Source organism: Oncorhynchus mykiss, chromosome 7 (genome assembly GCF_013265735.2).
Source record: "Oncorhynchus mykiss isolate Arlee chromosome 7, USDA_OmykA_1.1, whole genome shotgun sequence".
NCBI classification, from domain to species: Eukaryota; Metazoa; Chordata; class Actinopteri; order Salmoniformes; family Salmonidae; genus Oncorhynchus; species Oncorhynchus mykiss.
Genome location: NC_048571.1, coordinates 67,269,841 through 67,291,900, shown reverse-complemented (window position 1 = coordinate 67,291,900; position 22,060 = coordinate 67,269,841). Strand labels below are relative to the sequence as shown.

General features: G+C 41.6%; 2 protein-coding genes across 4 annotated transcripts in view; both read left to right on the top strand.

Moving 5' to 3' along the window:
• LOC110528309 (fibroblast growth factor receptor substrate 2) overlaps positions 1–5,931 on the top strand; it is a 46,381-nt gene extending 40,450 nt beyond the window's left edge. Inside the window, exons 6-7 of the mRNA XM_021610274.2 lie at positions 2,371–2,495; positions 2,676–5,931. Of these exons, the coding sequence (XP_021465949.2) occupies positions 2,371–2,495; positions 2,676–4,055 (1,505 nt within the window). The 3' untranslated portion in view covers positions 4,056–5,931. The remainder of the gene's footprint in view (positions 1–2,370; positions 2,496–2,675) is intronic.
• A 9,888-nt stretch (positions 5,932–15,819) lies between these two features.
• Positions 15,820–22,060, top strand: part of LOC110528308 (sodium- and chloride-dependent GABA transporter 2) — a 30,282-nt gene continuing 24,041 nt past the window's right edge. Inside the window, exons 1-4 of one of the 3 annotated variants that reach the window (XM_021610273.2) lie at positions 15,823–15,958; positions 16,558–16,754; positions 16,964–17,011; positions 20,759–20,893. In XM_021610273.2, coding sequence (XP_021465948.1) covers positions 20,809–20,893 — 85 coding nt within the window. In that variant the 5' untranslated portion in view covers positions 15,823–15,958; positions 16,558–16,754; positions 16,964–17,011; positions 20,759–20,808. Of the gene's footprint in view, positions 15,959–16,557; positions 16,755–16,963; positions 17,012–20,758; positions 20,894–22,060 lie in introns of all 3 variants that reach the window. The other 2 variants (XM_021610267.2, XM_021610269.2) reach the window with 2 other exon arrangements.

Below are 22,060 nucleotides of genomic sequence, written 5' to 3'. Positions count from 1 at the left end.
CCACTTCCTGGTTGGATTTTTCTCAGGTGTTTGCCTGCCATATGAGTTCTGTTATCCTCACAGACATCATTCAAACCGTTTTATAAACTTCAGAGTGTTTTCTATCTACAGTGCCTTGCGAAAGTATTCGGCCCCCTTGAACTTTGCGACCTTTTGCCACATTTCAGGCTTCAAACATAAAGATATAAAACTGTATTTGTTTGTGAAGAATCAACAACAAGTGGGACACAATCATGAAGTGGAACGACATTTATTGTATATTTCAAACTTTTTTAACAAATCAAAAACTGAAAAATTGGGCGTGCAAAATTATTCAGCCCCTTTACTTTCAGTGCAGCAAACTCTCTCCAGAAGTTCAGTGAGGATCTCTGAATGATCCAATGTTGACCTAAATGACTAATGATGATAATTACAATCCACCTGTGTGTAATCAAGTCTCCGTATAAATGCACCTGCACTGTGATAGTCTCAGAGGTCCGTTAACAGCGCAGAGAGCATCATGAAGAACAAGGAACACACCAGGCAGGTCCGAGATACTGTTGTGAAGAAGTTTAAAGCCGGATTTGGATACAAAAAGATTTCCCAAGCTTTAAACATCCCAAGGAGCACTGTGCAAGCAATAATATTGAAATGGAAGGAGTATCAGACCACTGCAAATCTACCAAGACCTGGCCGTCCCTCTAAACTTTCAGCTCATACAAGGAGAAGACTGATCAGAGATGCAGCCAAGAGGCCCATGATCACTCTGGATGAACTGCAGAGATCTACAGCTGAGGTGGGAGACTCTGTCCATAGGACAACAATCAGTCGTATATTGCACAGATCTGGCCTTTATGGAAGAGTGGCAAGAAGAAAGCCATTTCTTAAAGATATCCATAAAAAGTGTTGTTTAAAGTTTGCCACAAGCCACCTGGGAGACACACCAAACATGTGGAAGAAGGTGCTCTGGTCAGATGAAACCAAAATTGAACTTTTTGGCAACAATGCAAAACGTTATGTTTGGCGTAAAAGCAACACAGCTGAACACACCATCCCCACTGTCAAACATGGTGGTGGCAGCATCATGGTTTGGGCCTGCTTTTCTTCAGCAGGGACAGGGAAGATGGTTAAAATTGATGGGAATATGGATGGAGCCAAATACAGGACCATTCTGGAAGAACCTGATGGAGTCTGCAAATGACCTGACACTGGGACGGAGATTTGTCTTCCAACAAGACAATGATCCAAAACATAAAGCAAAATCTACAATGGAATGGTTCAAAAATAAACATATCCAGGTGTTAGAATGGCCAAGTCAAAGTCCAGACCTGAATCCAATCGAGAATCTGTGGAAAGAACTGAAAACTGCTGTTCACAAATGCTCTCCATCCAACCTCACTGAGCTCGAGCTGTTTTGCAAGGAGGAATGGGAAAAAATGTCAGTCTCTCGATGTGCAAAACTGATAGAGACATACCCCAAGCGACTTACAGCTGTAATTGCAGCAAAAGGTGGCGCTACAAAGTGTTAACTTAAGGGGGCTGAATAATTTTGCACGCCCAATTTTTCAGTTTTTGATTTGTTAAAAAAGTTTGAAATATCCAATAAATGTCGTTCCACTTCATGATTGTGTCCCACTTGTTGTTGATTCTTCACAAAAAAATACAGTTTTATATCTTTATGTTTGAAGCCTGAAATGTGGCAAAAGGTCGCAAAGTTCAAGGGGGCCGACTACTTTCGCAAGGCACTGTATATGCATATTTGAGCTTTTATGGCTGAGTAGCAGGCAGTTTAATTTGGGCACGCTTTTCATCCAAAATTCCAAATGCTGCCCCCTACCCTAGAGAAGTTAAAGTAACTAACTTTGGCCTTCCGGATTGCCTGAGTGCACTTATTTCTCATTTGCCTGAATGAGAGCCAGTCAGCCTACACATGTGTCGAGCCTTTCGCCAAATGGAATTCTTGAGGTGGAGTAATTCTGCTCTGAGCAGCCATTACAAACACAGGCTGTGAAACAGTGAACACTACGGTCATTAGCCTTTCTGGGTGTTTGGAGTCATGCCTTGTGGGATTGGTAATAATCTGAGAAAGATTTAGGGAGTCCCATTGCTTTACAACTTGGTCAGGTGGTTTAAGCATGTCCCAGTTGAAGGGAGGGAGGTAGATGGAAGGGGAGAGAGGGAGGTGGAAGGTTATGGAGGGAGGGAGGGTATGGATGGATGGATGGAGAGAGGTGGAAGGGTAGAAAACACAATGACTTGGGGGTAAAACAAAGGCTTCATTACTAAGCAGTCTATGCAATACACCACACACACCATTAGATTTGCAGACATAAAAAACATCTAACCTCATTTACCCAGACTCCCATTCAACACAGTTTGTATTGTCTCCAGCTCCATCATTCCCAGTCCAGGGTTTTCCCAATGGGTATCCGGGGTATCCCATGAGAGCTGAATCCTCCCAGCCCTCTCTAACTGACGATCCCCATGGCCACAGCCTCATGGGCCTGGATGACCAGGTAAGATTGACCCCTCACCGCTCCATTGTAGTTTTCACATTCTCGTGACGAACCGAGCTGCACTGTAACCGCTGGTTACTCCTCACCTCGCAATGTGTGTAATATCCTCTCTGAGTCCTTGCTAATCTTGCTCTCGCTCTTTCTCTTTCTCGCTCTCTTTCTCTCTCCCCATCTCTGCAGGTTCACACCTATATGAATACTGTTACTGTGGATGGGGAACTCTCCAGTCGACACTGTGTACACTCTCTACCTGAGGTGCGGCCCTCCTTCAACGAGTCAACCCGAGGAGCCATGCCTGTCGGGGGCCAAGGAGGTGGGAAGGCCAGCATGCACTGCTGCCCACTGGAGGAACAACGCAAGGAACCCCAGGTATTTCTCCAGCCCTCCTCTCAGGAGGTCAAATTCATGCTGGGACCCACCCCTGCACAGCGCCACCTGCTAGAGAGGGAGAGGCACGGGGGCCACAATCCCCATCTCATGCTGCCTGTAGAGGGCACCACAGGCTCAGAGGCAGAGGGGGACGAGCCTCCTCTGCACTTGTGCAACTCCCACTCCTACCACCACCCTCACTATCACCATGTGATGCACCGGCACCCTGGCCATGAGCACCAGGAGGGCTGCCAGGGCAGCCAGCTCACCTATGAGAACATCAACGGCCTGAGAGGGGGGCGCCGGATGAGACTCAGCCCCAGCAGCGTGTCCCAGTCTGTGGGCTCCAGCAGCAGCAGTAGCACCACCGGAGACAGTCACGCACAATCACACCCACACCCCCTCCAACCGCACCCCCACGGCCCATCCTCTCTGCCACCTCAGGGGTACCCCTGTGAGCGGGGCGTAGGGATGGGCGGAGGTCACCGGCGGACAGCTCTGCTCAACTATGAGAACCTGCCGTCGCTGCCACCGGTGTGGGAGTACCGCGCCCTGCATAGAGACGAGGAGCAGGATGAGGATGACGAGGAACAGGATGAGGAGGAGTACGAGGAAGAGGAAGAGGATTTTGACGAGTACGAGTTTTCAGAGGGTCCTGGGACACCCAACGGGTACCACCAGGAGGGGCTGGGGAGGGGGGGGATCCACCGTGACGCCCTGCAGAACTATGTCAACACAGAGCAGGCCCAGCCCAGCCGGCTGCGACATGCCTGCCCCCCTCACCTCCAGACCTGCCACCCCCAGTCGGACCGTGGCGGACGAATATTCAGCTTTGATTTCCGTAGGCGGCCGGGAGGAGGGTTTGGTCGGGGAGAGGGCTGTGAACACGGTCATATGACCCCATCGAGGCAGCTCAACTATATCCAGGTGGACCTCAATGCAGAACTGCCATGCCAGGCCCTCGGTGGGGGTGGAGGGGAAGCCCAATCTCAGCACCAGCCACTACAGCCACAGCACCAGCGCCTGCCACCCCTCAAATGTGGCCCCCAGCAGGCCCCACGGCGCAGTGAGTTCTACGCTGTGATCGACCTGAAGAAGACAGCAGCCATGTCCAACTTGCAGAAAGCCCTCCCCCGGGACGATGGGACGTCGAGAAAGACTCGCCACAACAGCACAGACCTGCCTCTGTAGACGCAGTGAGGAGGAGGAGACAGAGAAAAATGAAGGGAGGGAGAAGAGAGAGAAACAGGCTTGGTTGGACAGACTGGTATAAGTAACTCAGCAGCACACTGGACCCCTCACTCTCATCCAGCCATCCGACTGTCCTTTTCTGTCCTGTTCTGTCCTGACCTGACCAGTTGGATCATATACAGGTACCTAATTAGAAAACTAATTGAAACCTATCCGTACAAATTCCACTTGATGGAGCGAGATTGGTTTGAAGTTGCAATATTATTATGGGTCACTTTCTGACTGTGGTGAGATGCTGTCTGAGTTAGCAGCAGAAACCTTGGTCGTGGTTGGCTGGGTTTATGGTTAAAGCCTTTAGCTGCCATTGTTTTTTGGTCCTCATTCCATTATCATTCAGTGTTGTTGTTTTATTTATTTTACGTCCCTGTTTACGAACATGGACTACTATCGAGTACAGGTTTACTAGTCCACATTGTTAAATTGACAGAACATTTTCTGATATGAAAAATAGTTTATTATTCCCTCAATTGTATTCTAATAATGTGCGTTCTTCACCTCACAAGCACTTCTTTTGGCCCAGTGACTGATAGAAAGGACAGATGATGATATATATTTATAACTATCTGCCTTCAGGAATTAGTACAGATCAGTACAGTTTGCACATAATCCTTTGGAATTGTAAAATCGTACATCCTATCGAGTATTATATTTTGAGTCTAAAAAAGACCTCACAGCAGATTTCTTTTTTTATGTGTCAATTTTCTCTCTCCTCAAGATTAAATATACATTTTTCACGTTGAAATTGTATTTCAAATGGAAATAATAGTTGTCCTTCATATAATGATAGTGTGTTGATAGACAGCATCCTCTACTGCCCCCCTACACACAGATTATTGAATTGACCTCTGACCACATATCATTCCCACTTGAATAAGGAATCCATATCTAATTCCTAAACTATGCTTACCTTTGCACTTTTTACCTTCGGGGTCAGACACTGGCCACTGATGTCCCCACAGTTCAGAATCCCTCTGCTCTAGAGTAACAGTAAGGTTGTGCTTTGACAAACTCCTTAGAGATGGTGATGTCATCACACAGGCCCAAACTATGTATGGATGTTGTTGTTTTTGCAACATTATAGAGACCAATAGCAACTGGAATTTTTCAGAGCAGAATTTGATAATGGCTTGATAATAACCTCACATGAAAAGTAAGTCTTCTCGTTTACTATTTTAGTAAGTATCAGATTGGTAACTGAGGGTCTGAGGGGAATATATCACTATGTGTAATGTTAGCTATTTATGGAAAGTCTATCAGTGAACATTTGACTGAGGATATTATTTTATTTATTAATTCATCGAGATGTCTATATTGTGATTGTTTTGCAAAAAAATGTGACGACCAGTTTTTCATAATCCAGTCAGTTGGTGATTTGGAGACCAAAGTATCACCAGTCATCAGCAGACTGTCTGTGACACCATTGTAATACCATTGTTATGCCTGTAATTAATAACAATACATTCTGAAGAAGACTGTATTAACATATTAAAGTGCCAAATCTTTACTGTTACCTGTATGAACATTATGAATCAAATCAATGTTCCATTAGGATTTGTAGAAGAAAACTTGAGGGCTAAGAGGCAAGAAGGAGTTAGCCTACATGTCAAAAACAAAAGAAAAGTTGGAGTTCAAGGGCCAGTTTATTAGGTACATCTATCTAGTACCGGGCCTGACCCCCCTTTGCCTCCAGAACAGCCTGAATTCTTCTGGGAATGGAAACGTTGCTCAATTGGTATCAAGGGATTTTGCATGACGCAAAAGGAACCGGGTTTTGTGGGATCAGGCGTAAAAAAAATAAAAAATAATAACTCCTCAATTTTCCAGTGTGCCCACCGGGGACGCTTCTTCTTGTTTTTTCTTCTTGTTTTTAGCTGATAGGGGTGGAGCCCGGTTTGGTCGTCTGCTGCAATGGCTCATCCGTGACAAGGGCTGATGAGTTGTGCGTTCCGAGATGCCGTTCTGAACACCACTGTTGTACTGCCCTGTTATTTGCCTATTTGTGGCCCCGCCTGTTAGCTTGCACGACTCTTGCCATTCTCCTTTAACCTCTCATCAACAAGCTGTTTTCACCCACAGGACTGCCACTGACTATAGATGTTTTTAGTTTTTCGCACCATACTCTGTAAACCTTAGACACTGTCGTGCATGAAAAGCCCAGGAGGCCGGCCGTTTCGATCATATCACGCTGAAAGTTGCTTAGGTCACTCGTTTTGCCCAATTCTAACATTCAATTGAACAGTAACTAGATGCCTGTCTGCCTGCCTTATATAGCAAGCCACGGCCACGTGACTCACTGTAGGAGCGAACCATTTTCGTGAACGGTGTGGTGTACCTAATAAACTGGCTCTGAGTGTATGTATCAAGAGTAGGAGTGCTGATCTAGGATCAGGTCTCCCCTGTCAATGTAACCATATTCATTGTGATCTAAAACGCAGCATTCCTACTCTGATTCTTGATATATATGGCCACAGGGTTTAAATTGTTAACCCTGTGTACTCCTCCTCATGAATCTCTCTAGCTGATTCTTAACTGGGCAAGAAAGACACATTTCATCTCATAGGCTAGGTTATACATCGACAGCCATATTAGAGTGAGACAAAGGATTGGTTGGATCTATCCAGTCATCACAACTCTCCTGGTTTTATGCTGCTATAAACATATTGAGACAATATGTAAGCTATTTGTCACAGAAGTTCAGACCGTAAGAAGAGGTCGGGGTGGTAGTGGCTGTGCAGGATTGTACACCATATTGTTTAGTATATGGAACTACCATTATCTTATTCTTCACTCAAGATCACTGCATATGGGCTACTGGTATGGAAAGAAATGTGTTTTTAATTCAAGGAAGTTGTAATTTCTCATTTCCATTTCTTATTTCTCATTGGTGTGATAATCATCCTATCAAACCTTGTTTTCATTACGATCTGGCTGTCTAATCTGAAGTAAAGTGGCTGAAGGTGCAGCACAGGCCTAGCAACTATAATCCACATAACTGTATTTCATCTGATGGAAAAAAGATATGTAGGTCTACTCACTGTGGGCATTTTTCAGACAGGGATATATCCATTTGTACACATCTTTTCATGGTACATTTTAAAGGGTGTTTACATTTCGCAATAATGGTTTAATAGAGTTGTATTGATTGAGATGAGGTTTATTCAGTCCAATGTGTGTGAGGTTTGAGGTGTTTTGTTGATGGATCTGCAGGTCTGTTGTACTTGATCCCTATTTTTATGTGAATCGACATTGTAACTAAGACCTTCCTCTGTCAGGCCGCCTGTTGATAATAATACAACTTTATTGTATACATGCTTAAATTAGAATGTGGAAAAATGCATGTTTCTGTTTTCTTGATTGTCTTATATACAGCAGATGTGCGCTTATTTTACACCTGACTTAACTGTGCCATAAGGGACTGTTGCCAAGCTTTCTGCTAGATGTGTGTGGGTGGCTCTTGAATGTTGAAGCCTTTTAAAGGGCCAGGTTAGGTATCAGGAGGCGTATAGCCAAGATATCTGTGTACTGTATTTGACTGTTGATCTAGGCCCATTCATTAGTCAGTCATTGTTATCAATTTGGTACACAGGAATAGTACCTTAAGATGTGGAAGTGTACCCTATACTAAAGTCATACTGCATCTTGTTATATCAATGTTGTCACATTGATGTACCTTCAAAATGAGAGAAAGGATTAAGGATTGGCCAGTAGTGCTAAGCGATTAGTCGACATTTCGGGTTTATGTTAAGTTTTTAATTAACAACATAGGCTCAATTATTTTAATTCTATTTCGTAAATATTTTTTCTTGCTCTTACCAGAGAAAGATGCCAAAGCAAGAGGTTTCACTGTCGCCAAAATATGTCCAACATAAGCCCAATTCCTTTCTATGGCCTTATTTAGGACTTAAGCTTGTCGCCTGCCTTACGGGTTTTGGGACAACGACACCCATTGTTAGTGCAGAGACTTCATTACGTATTGATCTCTGGCTCAACTTGGGGTTTGTCTTCAGAGATCAAGTATGAACTGTGGGACGTTGCAGGGAGGGGGTAAATAACTACAATGACCAGAATCCTGTGCGCCTTCAGCGGCCTGTTCACATTGGTTCAAGCCTGTGGGACCGGCCGAATTAGAAGGAAGGGAAAGACAGAAGTTCATAGAACGCTTCACGAATGAGGGAACAGTTGTTTAGGTATCTACCCGACCGACAATTAATCGAATCAATAATAGTTGTTATTCATCAGTCTTAAAAGTGTGCCTTATCTACTTTGAAGAACTACTAGGCTGCTAGCCTAAATAGGATGACTCTTTGGGGAGCACAGAGATAGATGGCTGGCTGACTGGCTGCTAATGTGATGACGATTTGGGATTAAATAATAAATCATAAAAAATTATAAACTGGGTGGTTTGAGCCCTGAATGCTGATTGGCTGACAGCCGTGGTATACCACGGGTGTGACAAAACACTTATTTTTACTGCTCTAATTCCGTTGGTAACAGTTTATAATAGCAATAAGGCACCTTGGGGGTTTGTGATATATGGCCAATATACCACGGCTAATGGCTGTGTCCAGGCACTCCACGTTGCGACGCGCTTAAGAACAGCCCTTAGCCATGGTATATTGGCCATATACCACACCCACTATATTTATTGCTTAAATATACACTACTGAAATATTTGATTAAAGATGGTGCATTAAAAAGTGGTAAATAGTCATGGGCAGTCACTACCATCATTTGGGTTTTAATAATGAAATAATAAAGTCATCGTACTAAAAACAAATATGGAATATACTCTACCAAAATATGTTATTTAAAGATGCACTATGCAGAAATCGCACTGGCATTTCCTGGTTGCTAATATTCTAATAGTTTGCCTAATTTCAGTTTATGTATAAATCGCTGTGAAATATATTTTCCAAAACCAAAAATATTGTATTTTCAGCTGTTTGAAGCTGGTGTACAAAACCGAAAGTGAAAGAAGCATAACTACATTTAAGAATGATTTGAATAAAAATAGTTAACATAAAACCGATTTACTGCTTTTTAGACTTGCTTTCAATGACAATGACAGACCACAGCTTAATAAGTGATAGTAATAGGCAGTCACTACCATCAATTGTTGTTTTCTGTGTTTTTACAGCATTCAACCCACATTAATGTTTTTAAAAAATCGAAAACCGTGATTATTTTCTCAAACCGAAACCAAACCGACTTCAAAAAGCACTTATCGCTCAGCACTACTGGCCAGTAACACATGACTTATGTTTGAATTAGAAAACACTTAATTAAGGCCCAATATATGGCTAATAAGACTTAATAAAGACCTTTATGAGCTATGTACAGCATATACACCAGAGGAGCCTGGTGGGAGGAGCTAAAAGAGGACGGGCTCATTGTAATGAATGGAAGTAATGGAACGTATCAAACATGGAAACCACATGACTGACTCCATTCCATTGATTCCATTTCAGCCATTGCAATGAGCCCATCCTGCTATAGCTCCTTCCACCAGCCTCCTCTGATATACACACGTATAAACTACAACTTAGTGGCTAATATGTGTATCTTAAAATAACGTTTTACCATAATTTAATTCAAACAACAGGTTTTTGCCCTCTTTTCTGTAAATTCATTACAACTGCCTGACAGGCAGATCGCCATCAAGTGGTGTTTCTTGCCACAATGATGGGGATTATGGGAAAATACGTCATTTTCCTTCCACAGCCCCTCGAAATGCCACTCTAGGTACGTAATGCACTTAGTGCCATAATGTTACCAAGGTACTAACAAAGTAGCTCAAAATCTACGAAATGTTACAGTGACTTCGTACTGTATTTTCTAAATGTTTTTGTTTTGTTTATTTATTTATTTAGTATTGAATGCATGTGTGATATCCACTGGTGGGTGACGATGATATTGACAGGAGTCCGTTATTTTCATCCAGTCACATGCTAAGCTAACACTCTTCTATAAGACCAGATCAATGGAAACCTGTTGAACCTGTATGTTAATGGTGATAATAATATATATGTGATGGAATTTGTGCTGATTGGTTGATAGAAATTTTGGGTGGGCCAAACTAATTGACTGTGATGTACACTAATATTGACTGAGTGCCAAATGTCCTTGAGTACTATGACTTTGACCAAAGGTCAGGGACACACCTTGCTGAGACTCACCAGGAACTCTATAGGACTCTCCTTGAGAGACACCCTCTGGTCTTGGTTTTACCTGCGGTATGAATGTAATAAGCAAAGAGAGACTCTGTATAGATGAAGGGCAACTATGCTTAATGTTTCTATCCTTGCTGAAAACAGAAAAGTGAGTGTTCAAAAGTTTTCTCAACTTAAAAATTTGCTATGCGAGTTTCTTCTTCGTATATATATTTGCATTTCTTGTAAGTATGTGTCTCTCGGTATGTACATAATATATATGGGTATGATGCAGTGAAGGTCTTCTCTTGTCTTCATTGGAGCTACTGTAACTAAGCTATTTTTGCTACATCTGTTGAAATGTGGAAAGATGAAACTCATAGCATCTCATTATATTTGGGGAATAAAAAATGTCATAAACCATGTTATCTGTACCCCTCCTGTCCCTGTCCCTGTCCCAATACAAAACTAAACAGGCATGCCATTTGGTAAATTAAACTATTTTGATGAATGCCATAATGGTGAATACATGCCGTTTGGTGAGAATTCTGGTATATAAACCATTGAAGAGTGTGACTTGTACGAAAAATATGTATGTGACTAAAATGTAATGTCAACATTAAAATGAAGCTGTAAAGAACATAGTCATCAAAATAACATTTTAATCCGAAGCAGTTTATTTTTTTACACTGAATCATTCCATTGGAGGAAATGATCAATAGCTGCCTGTACCTGTTAAAATTGCCCTCAGTAAGATTGGAGTATTTACATTTCAATGGAATATTACTTCATAATAATCTTGTTTTACAAAGAACCTGAAATTCAACATTACATACATTTTTAGACTGCTTTTGGCAGGTGAAATATTGTTTACTACCTTACTTTGAGCATGCACTTGGTGTCTGCCTGTGTAACACGTTTTATCATTTTTTTTGTACAGAGAGCATGGTCTTGTAAGTACTAGAGATTTTGATCCAGCTGTAAATATGCTTTATATAGTTGCCTTGCTGTGTTGATATGTCTGTCTTGTTTCATGGCTAATGATCCATTGTGTCAAAAAGAGGAATCTCACAAATAAAGAAGAGCTTTTATTGTTTTTACCCCGTTTGGTGTAAGTAATATAAGATGCTAGAGGAAAGGTTCCAACTGATCTTAGGATCCATAGTTCATGTTTGTAGTGTTAACAGAAGAACACATCCTGTGTAACAGAAGCTAACATTGTGAATGTTATTGAGCATTGACATCCTATAGGCCAGTGTTCCTGAGGTGACACTAGTTTGGTCACTTCTACAGTGCTATTTTGAAGCAGCCCCCCAAGGAGGAAAGATTGTAGAAGTAGCTTACCAGTCCCTGATCAGAGTATATGAGCAGAATGTGCCCAATTTGAATGGAACGTGGAGCAAGATTCCCAAAGGCTAGATTGTCAGCCTTCTCGCCCGCTCACTTCAGGAGCTCAGGGCATGCCTGCCTCAGCATTTTTTTTATTTTACCTTTATTTAACTAGGCAAGTCAGTTAAGAACAAATTCTTATTTCCAATGACGACCTAGGAACAGTGGGTTAACTGCCTTGTTCAGGGGCAGAACGACAGATTTTTACCTTGTCGGCTTGGGGATTCAATCTTGCAACCGTTACTAGTCCAACGCTCTAACCACTAGGCTACCTGCCGCCCAATTTGCAGTCTACTTGTGTGTTGCTAATAGCCCCTTACTTTAGCTACTGTCATGGAGTTCGCTAAATATTTTCATAAAGAAACTGATAAAACACACAGTTGCTAAATCAATGTGACTTACAAAGATGAGGACCAAGAGCAAGAGAGGGAGTGTGGTGATGTAGTGTCCACTGTTATGTGTAAGGCTTGGATACCACCTGCTTGTACACTCTAAAAATTAGTGGTTCAACAAGGGTTCTTCTAAGAGCCTCAAAGTTCTTCAAAGAACCTTAGGGTCCTTGGCACTGAAAATTGCCCCCAAAAGTTTCTTCCAAGTACCCCATAGGAGGTGGGGTTCATCGACGTTGGGTGTTTTTGCAGGAACCTAACTGCCCAACTGAAACATTTGGATTTTAATTTGAAAGGACAGCAGGTGCAGGCACTTAATTGGAAAATGTTAAGATCTCCTCAATTTAAGGTAAGGTTTGTACCTTGTATTATACAAATGGATATTGTTTTAATTGTTTTTAATTGTTTTAATATACCATATATATTTTCATATTTGTGCAAATCATTCTAAAACAAAATGGACACCACAATTCAATGGATATTAATCAACAAAGAGCTAAGAATATGTAGGCTATAAGAATATTTTGAAGTCTAGCTGTATTGGGTGCAAGTGACTGATCTGCTCACTTTTGTGTGTAGGTCTGTAGGTGTACAGATGAGGAAGCATACAAAGGTATGTGTATTGGTTTTGGTATGTTATGCAGAGCACATTTACCATCCTCCTCCCTTACCTCTTCAATGAATATCCCATAGGCCTCTACATTATGGACAAGGTATGGGTGTGGAATTCTTTTTTTCATTCACATTTACCACAAAGACCAAGGTACAGTTGAAGTTGGAAGTTTACATACACCTTAGCCAAGTACATTTAAACTCAGTTTTTCACAATTCCTGATATTTAATCCTAGTAAAAAAAAACAACCCTATTTTATGTAAATTAGGATCACCACTTTATTTTAAGAATATGAAATGTCAGAATAATAGTAGAGAATGATATATTTCAACTTTTTTTTCTTTCATCACATTCCCAGTGGGTCAGTTTACATACACACTCAGTATTTGGTAGCATTGCCTTTATATTGTTTAATTTGGGTCAAATATTTCGGGTAGCCTTCCACAAGCTTCTCACAATAAGTTGGGTGAATTTTGGCCCATTCCTCCTGACAGAGCTGGTGTAACTGAGACAGGTTTGTAGGCCTCATTGTTCGCACACACTTTTTCAGTTCTGCCCACACATGTTCTATAGGATTGAGGTCAGGGCTTTGTGATGGCCACTCCAATACCTTGACTTTGTTGTCCTTAAGCCATTTTGCCACATCTTTGGAAGTATGCTTAGGGTCATTGCTCATTTGGAAGACCCATTTGCGACCAAGCTTTAACTTCCTGATTGATGTCTTGAGATGTTGCTTCAATATATCCACATAATTTTCCTACCTCATGATGCCATCTATTTTGTGAAGTGCACCAGTCCCTCCTGCAGCAAAACACCGACACAACATGATGCTGCCACCCCTGTGCTTCACGGTTGGGATGGTGTTCTTCGGCTTGCAAGCATCCCCTTTTTCCTCCAAACATAATGATGGTCATTATGGCCAAACAGTTCTGTTTTTGTTTCATCAGACCAGAGGACATTTCTCCAAAAAGTATGATCTTATTTCCCATGTGCAGTTGCAAACCGTAGTCTGGCTTTTTTATGGCGGTTTTGGAGCAGTGGCTTCTTCCTTGCTGAGCGGCCTTTCAGGTTATGTTGATATAGGACTCGTTATACTGTGGATATATATACTTTTGTACCTGTTTCTTCCAGCATCTTCACAAGGTTCTTTGCTGTTGTTCTGGGATTGATTTGCACTTTTCGCACTGAAGTACATTCATCTCTAGGAGACAGACCGCGTCTCCTTCCTGAGCGGTATGACAGCTGCGTGTTCCCATGGTGTTTATACTTGTGTACTATTGTTTGTACAGATGAACGTGGTACCTTCAGGCGTTTGGAAATTGCTCCCAAGGATGAACGAGACTTGTGGAGGGCTACAATTTTTTTTTCTGAGGTCTTGGCTGATTTCTTTAGATTTTCCCATGATAAGCAAAGAGGCACTGAGTTTGAAGGTAGGCCTTGATATACATCCACAGGTACACCTCCAATTGACTCAAATGATGTCAATTAGCCTATCAGAAGCTTCTAAAGCCATGACATTTTCTGGAATTTTCCAAGCAGTTTAAAGGCACAGTCGACTTAGTGTATGTAAACTTCTGACCCACTGGAATTGTGATACAGTGAATTATAAGCAAAATAATCTGTCTGTAAACAATTGTTGGAAAGATGACTTGTGTCATGCACACAGTAGATGTCCTAAACGACTTTCCAAAACTATAGTTTGTTATCAAGAAATTGGTGGAGTGTTTGAAAAACGTGTTTTAATGACTCCAACCTAACTGTATGTAAACTTCTGACTTCAACTATATGAATACTGTTGTGTGCATGTTTTCTTAATTTTTGGGGGATTCACAGACTTCACTCTCCCTACACCTCTGATGAATATAACAGGAAACCTGTTCAATCACCATGCACTGCAACATCATTCTGGCTATGGATACGGAGAACATCAACACGCCAGAAAATATACCCATTATACATGAGGCTGTGCTGGGAGTTTACCTCATATTTAGATTTTTTAATTGTGCTTTGCCTCTTAAATCATAATAAACAATGACACCTATAATATTATGTTATTGTTGTTATTTTTATGGGGAGGGGGTAGTATTAGGGGAGGGGGTAGTTCAAAAATGAACCCCAAAAGGAACCATTAAAATGAGTTCTTAAAAAGGGTTATTCTAAGAACTTATTGGGGTTTCCACACAGTTTCAATTTGAACAACCCCGGAAGGATACTCCTGGAACCTTTTTTTGTGTTTAGAGTGCGCCTTTGAACTACATTATGTATGATATGTAATGTTTAGCTTTAATATTTCTCTGCAGTATTAATCCCAGTGTTGGGTAGCATCTGAGAAGTCCATCCAGTTTGTTTCCAAACCAGTGGATTAAATGTTAATGACACAAGCTGGTGAACATACAGTACATGTATGTCTGATTCACACTATAGGGCCAACCCAAACTGTACTATGCTGGCTCATATATTTTCTTTTCACATTGTTCTGTTCAGACTGGTTCCAGCAACTATGGTGGATACTTAACCAGGCCAACTCAGTAACATAGTCAAAAGTTTACACCTGCACCTTAATTTTCTGTGAATGAATGGCATTTCAAAATAATTTTGCCAACTGAGAACCGTACTTGAAAAAATTGTACCTTGACACGAACAAAAACTGCAGAAATGTATTCAATTAAAATGTGTTATGTATACTGTACATCTTAAAAAAACCCAGATAAGTTTCTTGTTTTACAAAGATATAATAGGGAGAGAATGGATTGTTGACTAAATATGTTTAAATAACAACATAATAAGTGGTCCATGATCAGCATTTCCCGATTACCAAATAACCAAAGCCTAATGACCAGCTCTGCCATACCAGAGACAGCTCAGCTTATCTGGTTTAGTTGTTAGCGACTTTGCCAATCTCAATGACCCCAACAGCTCGGTCCCAGTGGAAAAGTACTCCCAGGAAATGATTCTGTGTTGTTTTCCTCTGTAGCAGCTCTTACCACAATAACAAGCTCATACAACAGGCCTGACTGGCTATCCGTTTATTTGTGCTATACTTTTTTCAGCCTCCTCCATCACCCTATTATCAAGGCAATGTATGAAGATTATGATGAAAGGGTGAAGGGTAGTTACTAAGAATGAATTGTTTGACTAGTTTGTTGTGATTGTTGGTCTAGGCTACTCATGACATCTCTGCTTTGTTCTGGGTATGCAGCAGCTTAGGAGCATGCTGTCTGAGGGGAATACTGATCAGTCTGCTGTTACAGCACAGACCCAGACCACTGCGAGGATGGGGGAGGAGACAATGGTAATGGAGGGGTAAGTACGTTATTATGTTATGTTATGTTTGTTCTGCATATTTCACTCTACAGTATCCAAATGGTTTAGTATTGTCAGGTAATTGTGCTATATAGCCATACATTTTAACCTGAAAGTGAGAAAAATGTCCACTGTTGGTAATCCTACATGGGCAAATTAATGAAGCTTACTACTGGTGCCAAGTAAGGATCAGCTGAGTAGTTTTAGGCTGTTACACACTGGGAGAACAATGGATGCAAAATTAGAACTTCCCCAGACACTTGTGAGAATACCACGGGACTAAGGTATCTCTGTGCGCAACCTGAAGATACAGCATTATCTATGCCCGACTCCTTGCAGATGACGGAACGCCTATTGGCACCAAATCACTTTAAAGAGGTGGGGTGTTGTGGTTCACTAGGTTCAGAAAGTACAGAGTGAGTGATTAGGTTCAGAACGTACAGAGTGAGTGATAGGCAATTTAATTGGAAATTAAGCAATGAGAACATTTATCAAATTTGGTGCTTGTCTTTATGATTTTTAACAAACACCTAAATAAACAAGGTTTCGGTATAATTTTATTAACCCAAAGACTGCTGTGTGCTGGTGACCATGACTAGAAATTTCCCAAAGGATCACAGTCATAACCTGCCTGCCCAGGACATCAGTCTGGTGAAGGGCCAAAAGAAGAGCCAGTTGCTGCTAGACCGTGGCCAGTGGGCCAACAAGCTAGAGTTCCTCTTGGCCGTGGCAGGCACCTTGGTGGGGCTGGGGAACTTGTGGAGGTTCCCATATCTGTGTTACAAAAATGGAGGAGGTAAGGGACGCTACCGCACGCTCGAGACAACTGCACACTCTGTCTGAACACTGCTACTGCATTTACACTAGGGTCATGGACTAAGTGAACTTGATTGCCATGTCAACACCATGGGAAAGAATAACCTTGCTATTCTTATTATTTATGTTTATCTTAATTAATATTTGACTTGATATGGTTGTAAGGTACTGTACTGTCTTTCCCCACAGGTTTCATTATGATCATAGTGGGTGTAGTTGGTGACACTTTACATTAAGGTACCTTTTAAGGGAGTTATAACTGTTTATAAACTACATATTAATTAACTAATGATTAAATGTCTTGGAAACACTTTAACCCTATAGAGTCTAAAACCTTCCAACCTAACATATGGAATTGTTTTAAGATGGTCATACTAAAGATCATTTAGCTATTTGAAAAAATCGAAAGGAAGTTTGTTCTGAAGTGTCTGTCTTATATCTGAGAGATATAAGAAAGACCAGGAAACTATTAGAATAGTTTTTTACATGTATTTATCTCCTTATTTTCAGCACTAAACTACAATATCTCCATATATAATTCCACATATGTTTAAAACTGGTACCAGGGACCTTCAGACAAATCTTGTGGCTTGTGGCTTGTGGGAGAAAACCATCAAGTTCGTGAGAGTCTCATCTTTAAATGTTTTTGTGAAAATACCAATTTTCGGGAAGTCTCATGGTCTGACAAACACTGCTCCAGTTCTGCCACTTTTTCACTGGAAGGATGATATCTGCGGATGTGATGGATTGAGACGCAGCCCATGCAAAAAAAAAACAGATATCTCTAGCTTGAACAGACGGATTTTGATAGGGATTTTTGTATTATGTTAATTCGATTTCCATGGGGGCGAGGAAATTGTAGGTTAAGGATTAAGGGTACCTTGTGTTACCTGAGCTTGTAAAATTTGTATAGCTTGTGAAATTGAAGCAACATTTGATCTCCTCTGGTATGGCTTGATAGGAAATGTTTGATACCGATACCTACATTGAATGCATTAAATAGGTGTGGGGTGTGAACAGTAAAAGGGGAAACAAGTATTAAGATCACTTTATTGCACACAAGGTCTTTACTAACTTCCGCTTTTAACCCAACCCCTCTGAAAATTGTGTGTGGTGCATAGCTCAAGGGCACAACGGCAGACAATGGCATGAAGGAATTGATACCAGCAACCCTCTGGTTGCCAGCTCACTTCCCACCAGATTATTCCCGTCAGACCCAGCATATATTTATATCAGTGGGTAGGTAGAGACAAATAATGAAGGTATGGCACATTGCACAAGCCCTGCATGTTTAAAATATCCTATTGGATATCAGAGCGGCGGTAACTCACCAGCACTACCAGCATTACGACCAGGAATACGACTTTCTCAAAGCGGATCCTTTGTTCGTATCACCCAGGGCAATTGAACTGATTCCAGAGGCCGACCCAAAACAACGCCGGTAATCGGAGCGGTCTTCTAGTCCGATTTAGGAGGCGCGCACACCACCCACCTCTCCCGAGTATATTACTTGCTAATGTTCATAAATATCATGGATAATAAAATTGACGAGCTCAGGTCAAGGGTTGCTTTCCAGAGAGACATCAGGGATTGTAACATACTGTACTCTGTTTCACGGAAACATGGCTCTCTCGGGATATACTGTCTGAATTGGTCTAGCCATCTGGATTCTCAGTTCATCGCGCCGACAGGAATAAATATCTCTCCGGGAAGAAGAAGGGCAGGGGTGTTTCGTGATTAACGACTCATGGTGTAATTGTGATAACATACAGGAACTCAAGTCCTTTTGCTCACCTAGAATATCTCACAATCAAATGCCGACCGTATTATCTCCCATTATATTATTAATTTTCTTCGGTTATAGTCATAGCTGTGTATATCCCCCCCTCTAGCCGATACCACGATGGCCCTCAAGGAACTTCACTGGACTTTATGCAAACTGGAAACAATATATCCTGAAGTTGTATTTATTGTAGCTGGGGATTTTAACAAAGCAAATTTGAGTAAAAGGCTGCCTAAATTCGATCAACATATTGATTGTAGTACTCACGCTACTATATCACTCGACCACTGTTACTCTAACTTTCAGGATGAAAGTGCGAACCACCGCATTTAACCATGGCAAGGTGACTGGGAATATGGCAGAATAGAAACAGAGTAGTTATTTCCTCCGCAAGGAAATCAAACAGGCAAAACGTCATTATAGAGACAAATTGGAGTCTCAAGTCACACGCTCAGACACGAGACGTATGTGACAGGGTCTACAAGACAATCATGGACTACAAAATGAAAACCAGCCACGTCGCGGACACCGACGTCTTGCTTCCGGACAAGCTTAACACCTTCTTTGCCCACTTTGAGGATAACACAGAGTCACTGACGCAGCCCGCTAACAAGAACTGTGGGTTCTCCTTCTCCATGGCCAACATGAGTAAGACATTTAAACGTGTTAACCCTCGCAAGGCTGCGTCCCAGATGGCATCTGAAGCCGCGTCCTCAGAGCATGCGCAAACCAGCTGGCTGGTGTGTTTATGGACATATTCAATCTCTGCGCAACAGCACCTCTTCAACCACAGGAGGCTGAAGAAATGTGGCTTGTCACCTAAAACCCTCACAAACTTTTACAGATACACAATTGAGAGCATCCTGTCGGGCTGTATCACCGCCTGATACGGCAACTGCACCGCCCGCAACCGCAGGGCTCTCCAGAGGGTGATGCGGTCTGCCCAACGCATCAACGTGCGCAAACTACCTGCCCTGCAGGACACCTACGCCAGCACCCAATGTCACAGGAAGGCCAAAAAGTTAATTAAGGACAACAACCACCCGAGCCACTGCCTGTTCACTGAGTTATCATCCAGAAGGTGAGGTCAGTACAGGTGCGTCAAAGCTGAGACTGAGAGACTGAAAAACAGCTTAATGTAACTTTAATAATGTTTAATCTAATAATAATAATAATCTTGCATTACTCATCTCATATGTATATACTTTATTCTATACTATTCTACTGTATCTTAGTCTATGCCACTCTGACATTGCTTGTCCATATATTTATATATTCTTAATTCCATTGCTTTACTTATTGTGTGTATTGGGTATATGTTGTTTTTTTTGTTAGATATTACTTGTTAGATATTACTGCACTGTCGGAGCTAAAGCAGAAGCATTTCGCTAATAACATCTGCTAAACACGTGTATGTGACCAATAAAATTGGATTGGATTGGTTTTAAAATGGCTGTGTTCCAATGGGAATTTGTCCGTGTTTACAGCGCCACCATTAGGTAAAAGATTTGAAATGTTATTTTCCAACAACAACAAAAAAGACATTCCCTTTGGAACAGTAATTGGTGACATATTTTATCTCATAACAAATCGCTCAAATCTCTTTTCGGGAACCCCCCCCCCCCCCCCACCTTCATCTGAATCCTACAGTTCTTACCTTTTTAACTGTAGTAAGCATGTGTTTGTAGGACTTATAGTTGGAGACCGAAATGTACTTAATGAGGGTAGTATTCAATATTATGTGTCATTTAACAAATGCCACCAGAGGGGGTCAGAGTTTATTAAAGCAAATTGCCTGCAATTGTTCACATTTTGCATTGTCTTATGTGTGTTCATGTGATATTTGAGTGACTCAAACATTACAAGAAAATCAATGGGCTAAAAAACCTAGCTAAAAGACCTTAGCTGACATGGGCTAGTTAATCTAGATTTCTAAAAAGTTATAAATAGGAAAACTGATGATACACTACTCAATTTTGAAATTGCGCTTTGTGCATTCTACTATTACATCTTTCAGGAGTAAGTTGAAAGCCAGACTGAGTTCCTTAAAAAAAAAAACTTGCGCCCCCTAGGCCCCACAGTTTGGGAACTGCTGGTCTAGACCATGTGATTAACATTTTATGAGGTTGGCATGAAGGGCATCCCCCACTCGGCATGTGGATCAAGTTAGGCATAACAACACTTTGTAACCTTCCTCATAGGTGCATTCCTGATTCCCTATGTTCTGTTCCTGCTCTCCTGTGGGATCCCCATGTTCCTCCTGGAGACAGCCATGGGACAGTACACCTCGCAGGGCTGCATCACCTGCTGGAGACACTTCTGCCCTCTCTTTGAAGGTTACTACTGCAATAATAGAATTTCAAATATAATCCCTGTGTGTGTGTGTGTGTGTGTGTGTGTGTGTGTGTGTGTGTGTGTGTGTGTGTGTGTGTGTGTGTGTGTGTGTGTGTGAGAGAGAGAGAGAAATAATGGTAGGATATTTATAGCTGCAAGAACATTTCATTTTAGGGACCCTCATAGTACAGTATGTACTGTGCTGTGCTGATGGATTTTGTTTTGTAAATAGCAGGTGATGCCAAGGGGAAATATTCCACACAATACAGTGGGGCAAAAAAGTATTTAGTCAGCCACCAATTGTGCAAGTTCTTCCACTTAAAAAGATGAGAGAGGCCTGTTATTTTCATCATAGGTACACTTCAACTATGACAGACAAAATGAGAAAAAAAATCCAGAAAATCACATTGTAGGATTTTTTAATGAATTTATTTGCACGACGTGGCTGTTTTTCCTTTTATAGTCTGTGATTGTCTGTAGACCCTGCCACATATGTCTTGTGTCTGAGCCGTTGACTTGAGACTCCACTTTGTCTCTATACTGACATTTTAACTGTTTGAATGCCTTGCGGAGGGAATAACTACTCTGTTTCTATTCTGCCGTATTCCCAGTCACCTTGCCATGGTTAAATGTGGTGGTTCGCACTTTCAGTTTAGCGCGAATGCTGCCATCTATCCACGGTTTCTGGTTAGGGTAGATTTTAATAGTCACAGTGGGTACAACATATCCTATACACTTCCTGATAAACTCAGTCACCGTTTCAGTATATTTGTCAATATTATTCTCAGAAGCTACCTGGAACATATCCCAGTCCAAAACCATCTTGAAGCGTGGTTTTCGGTTGGTCAGACCAGCATTGAATAGTCCTTAGCACATGTATTTCCTGTTTGAGTTTCTGCCTATAGCAAAGGTGGAGCAAAATGGAGTCGGGGTCAGATTTGCCGAATGGAGGGCGGGAGAGGGCCTTGTATGCATCCCGGAAGTTGGTGTAACAGTGGTCTAGTGATTTAGCAGCGCGAGTACTACAGTCGATATGTTGATTAAATTTAGGCAGCCTTTTCCTCAACTTTGCTTTGCTAAAATCCCCAGCTACAATAATTGCAACTTGAGGATATATTGTTTCCAGTTTGCATAAAGTCCAGTGAAGTTCCTTGAGGGCCGTCGTGGTA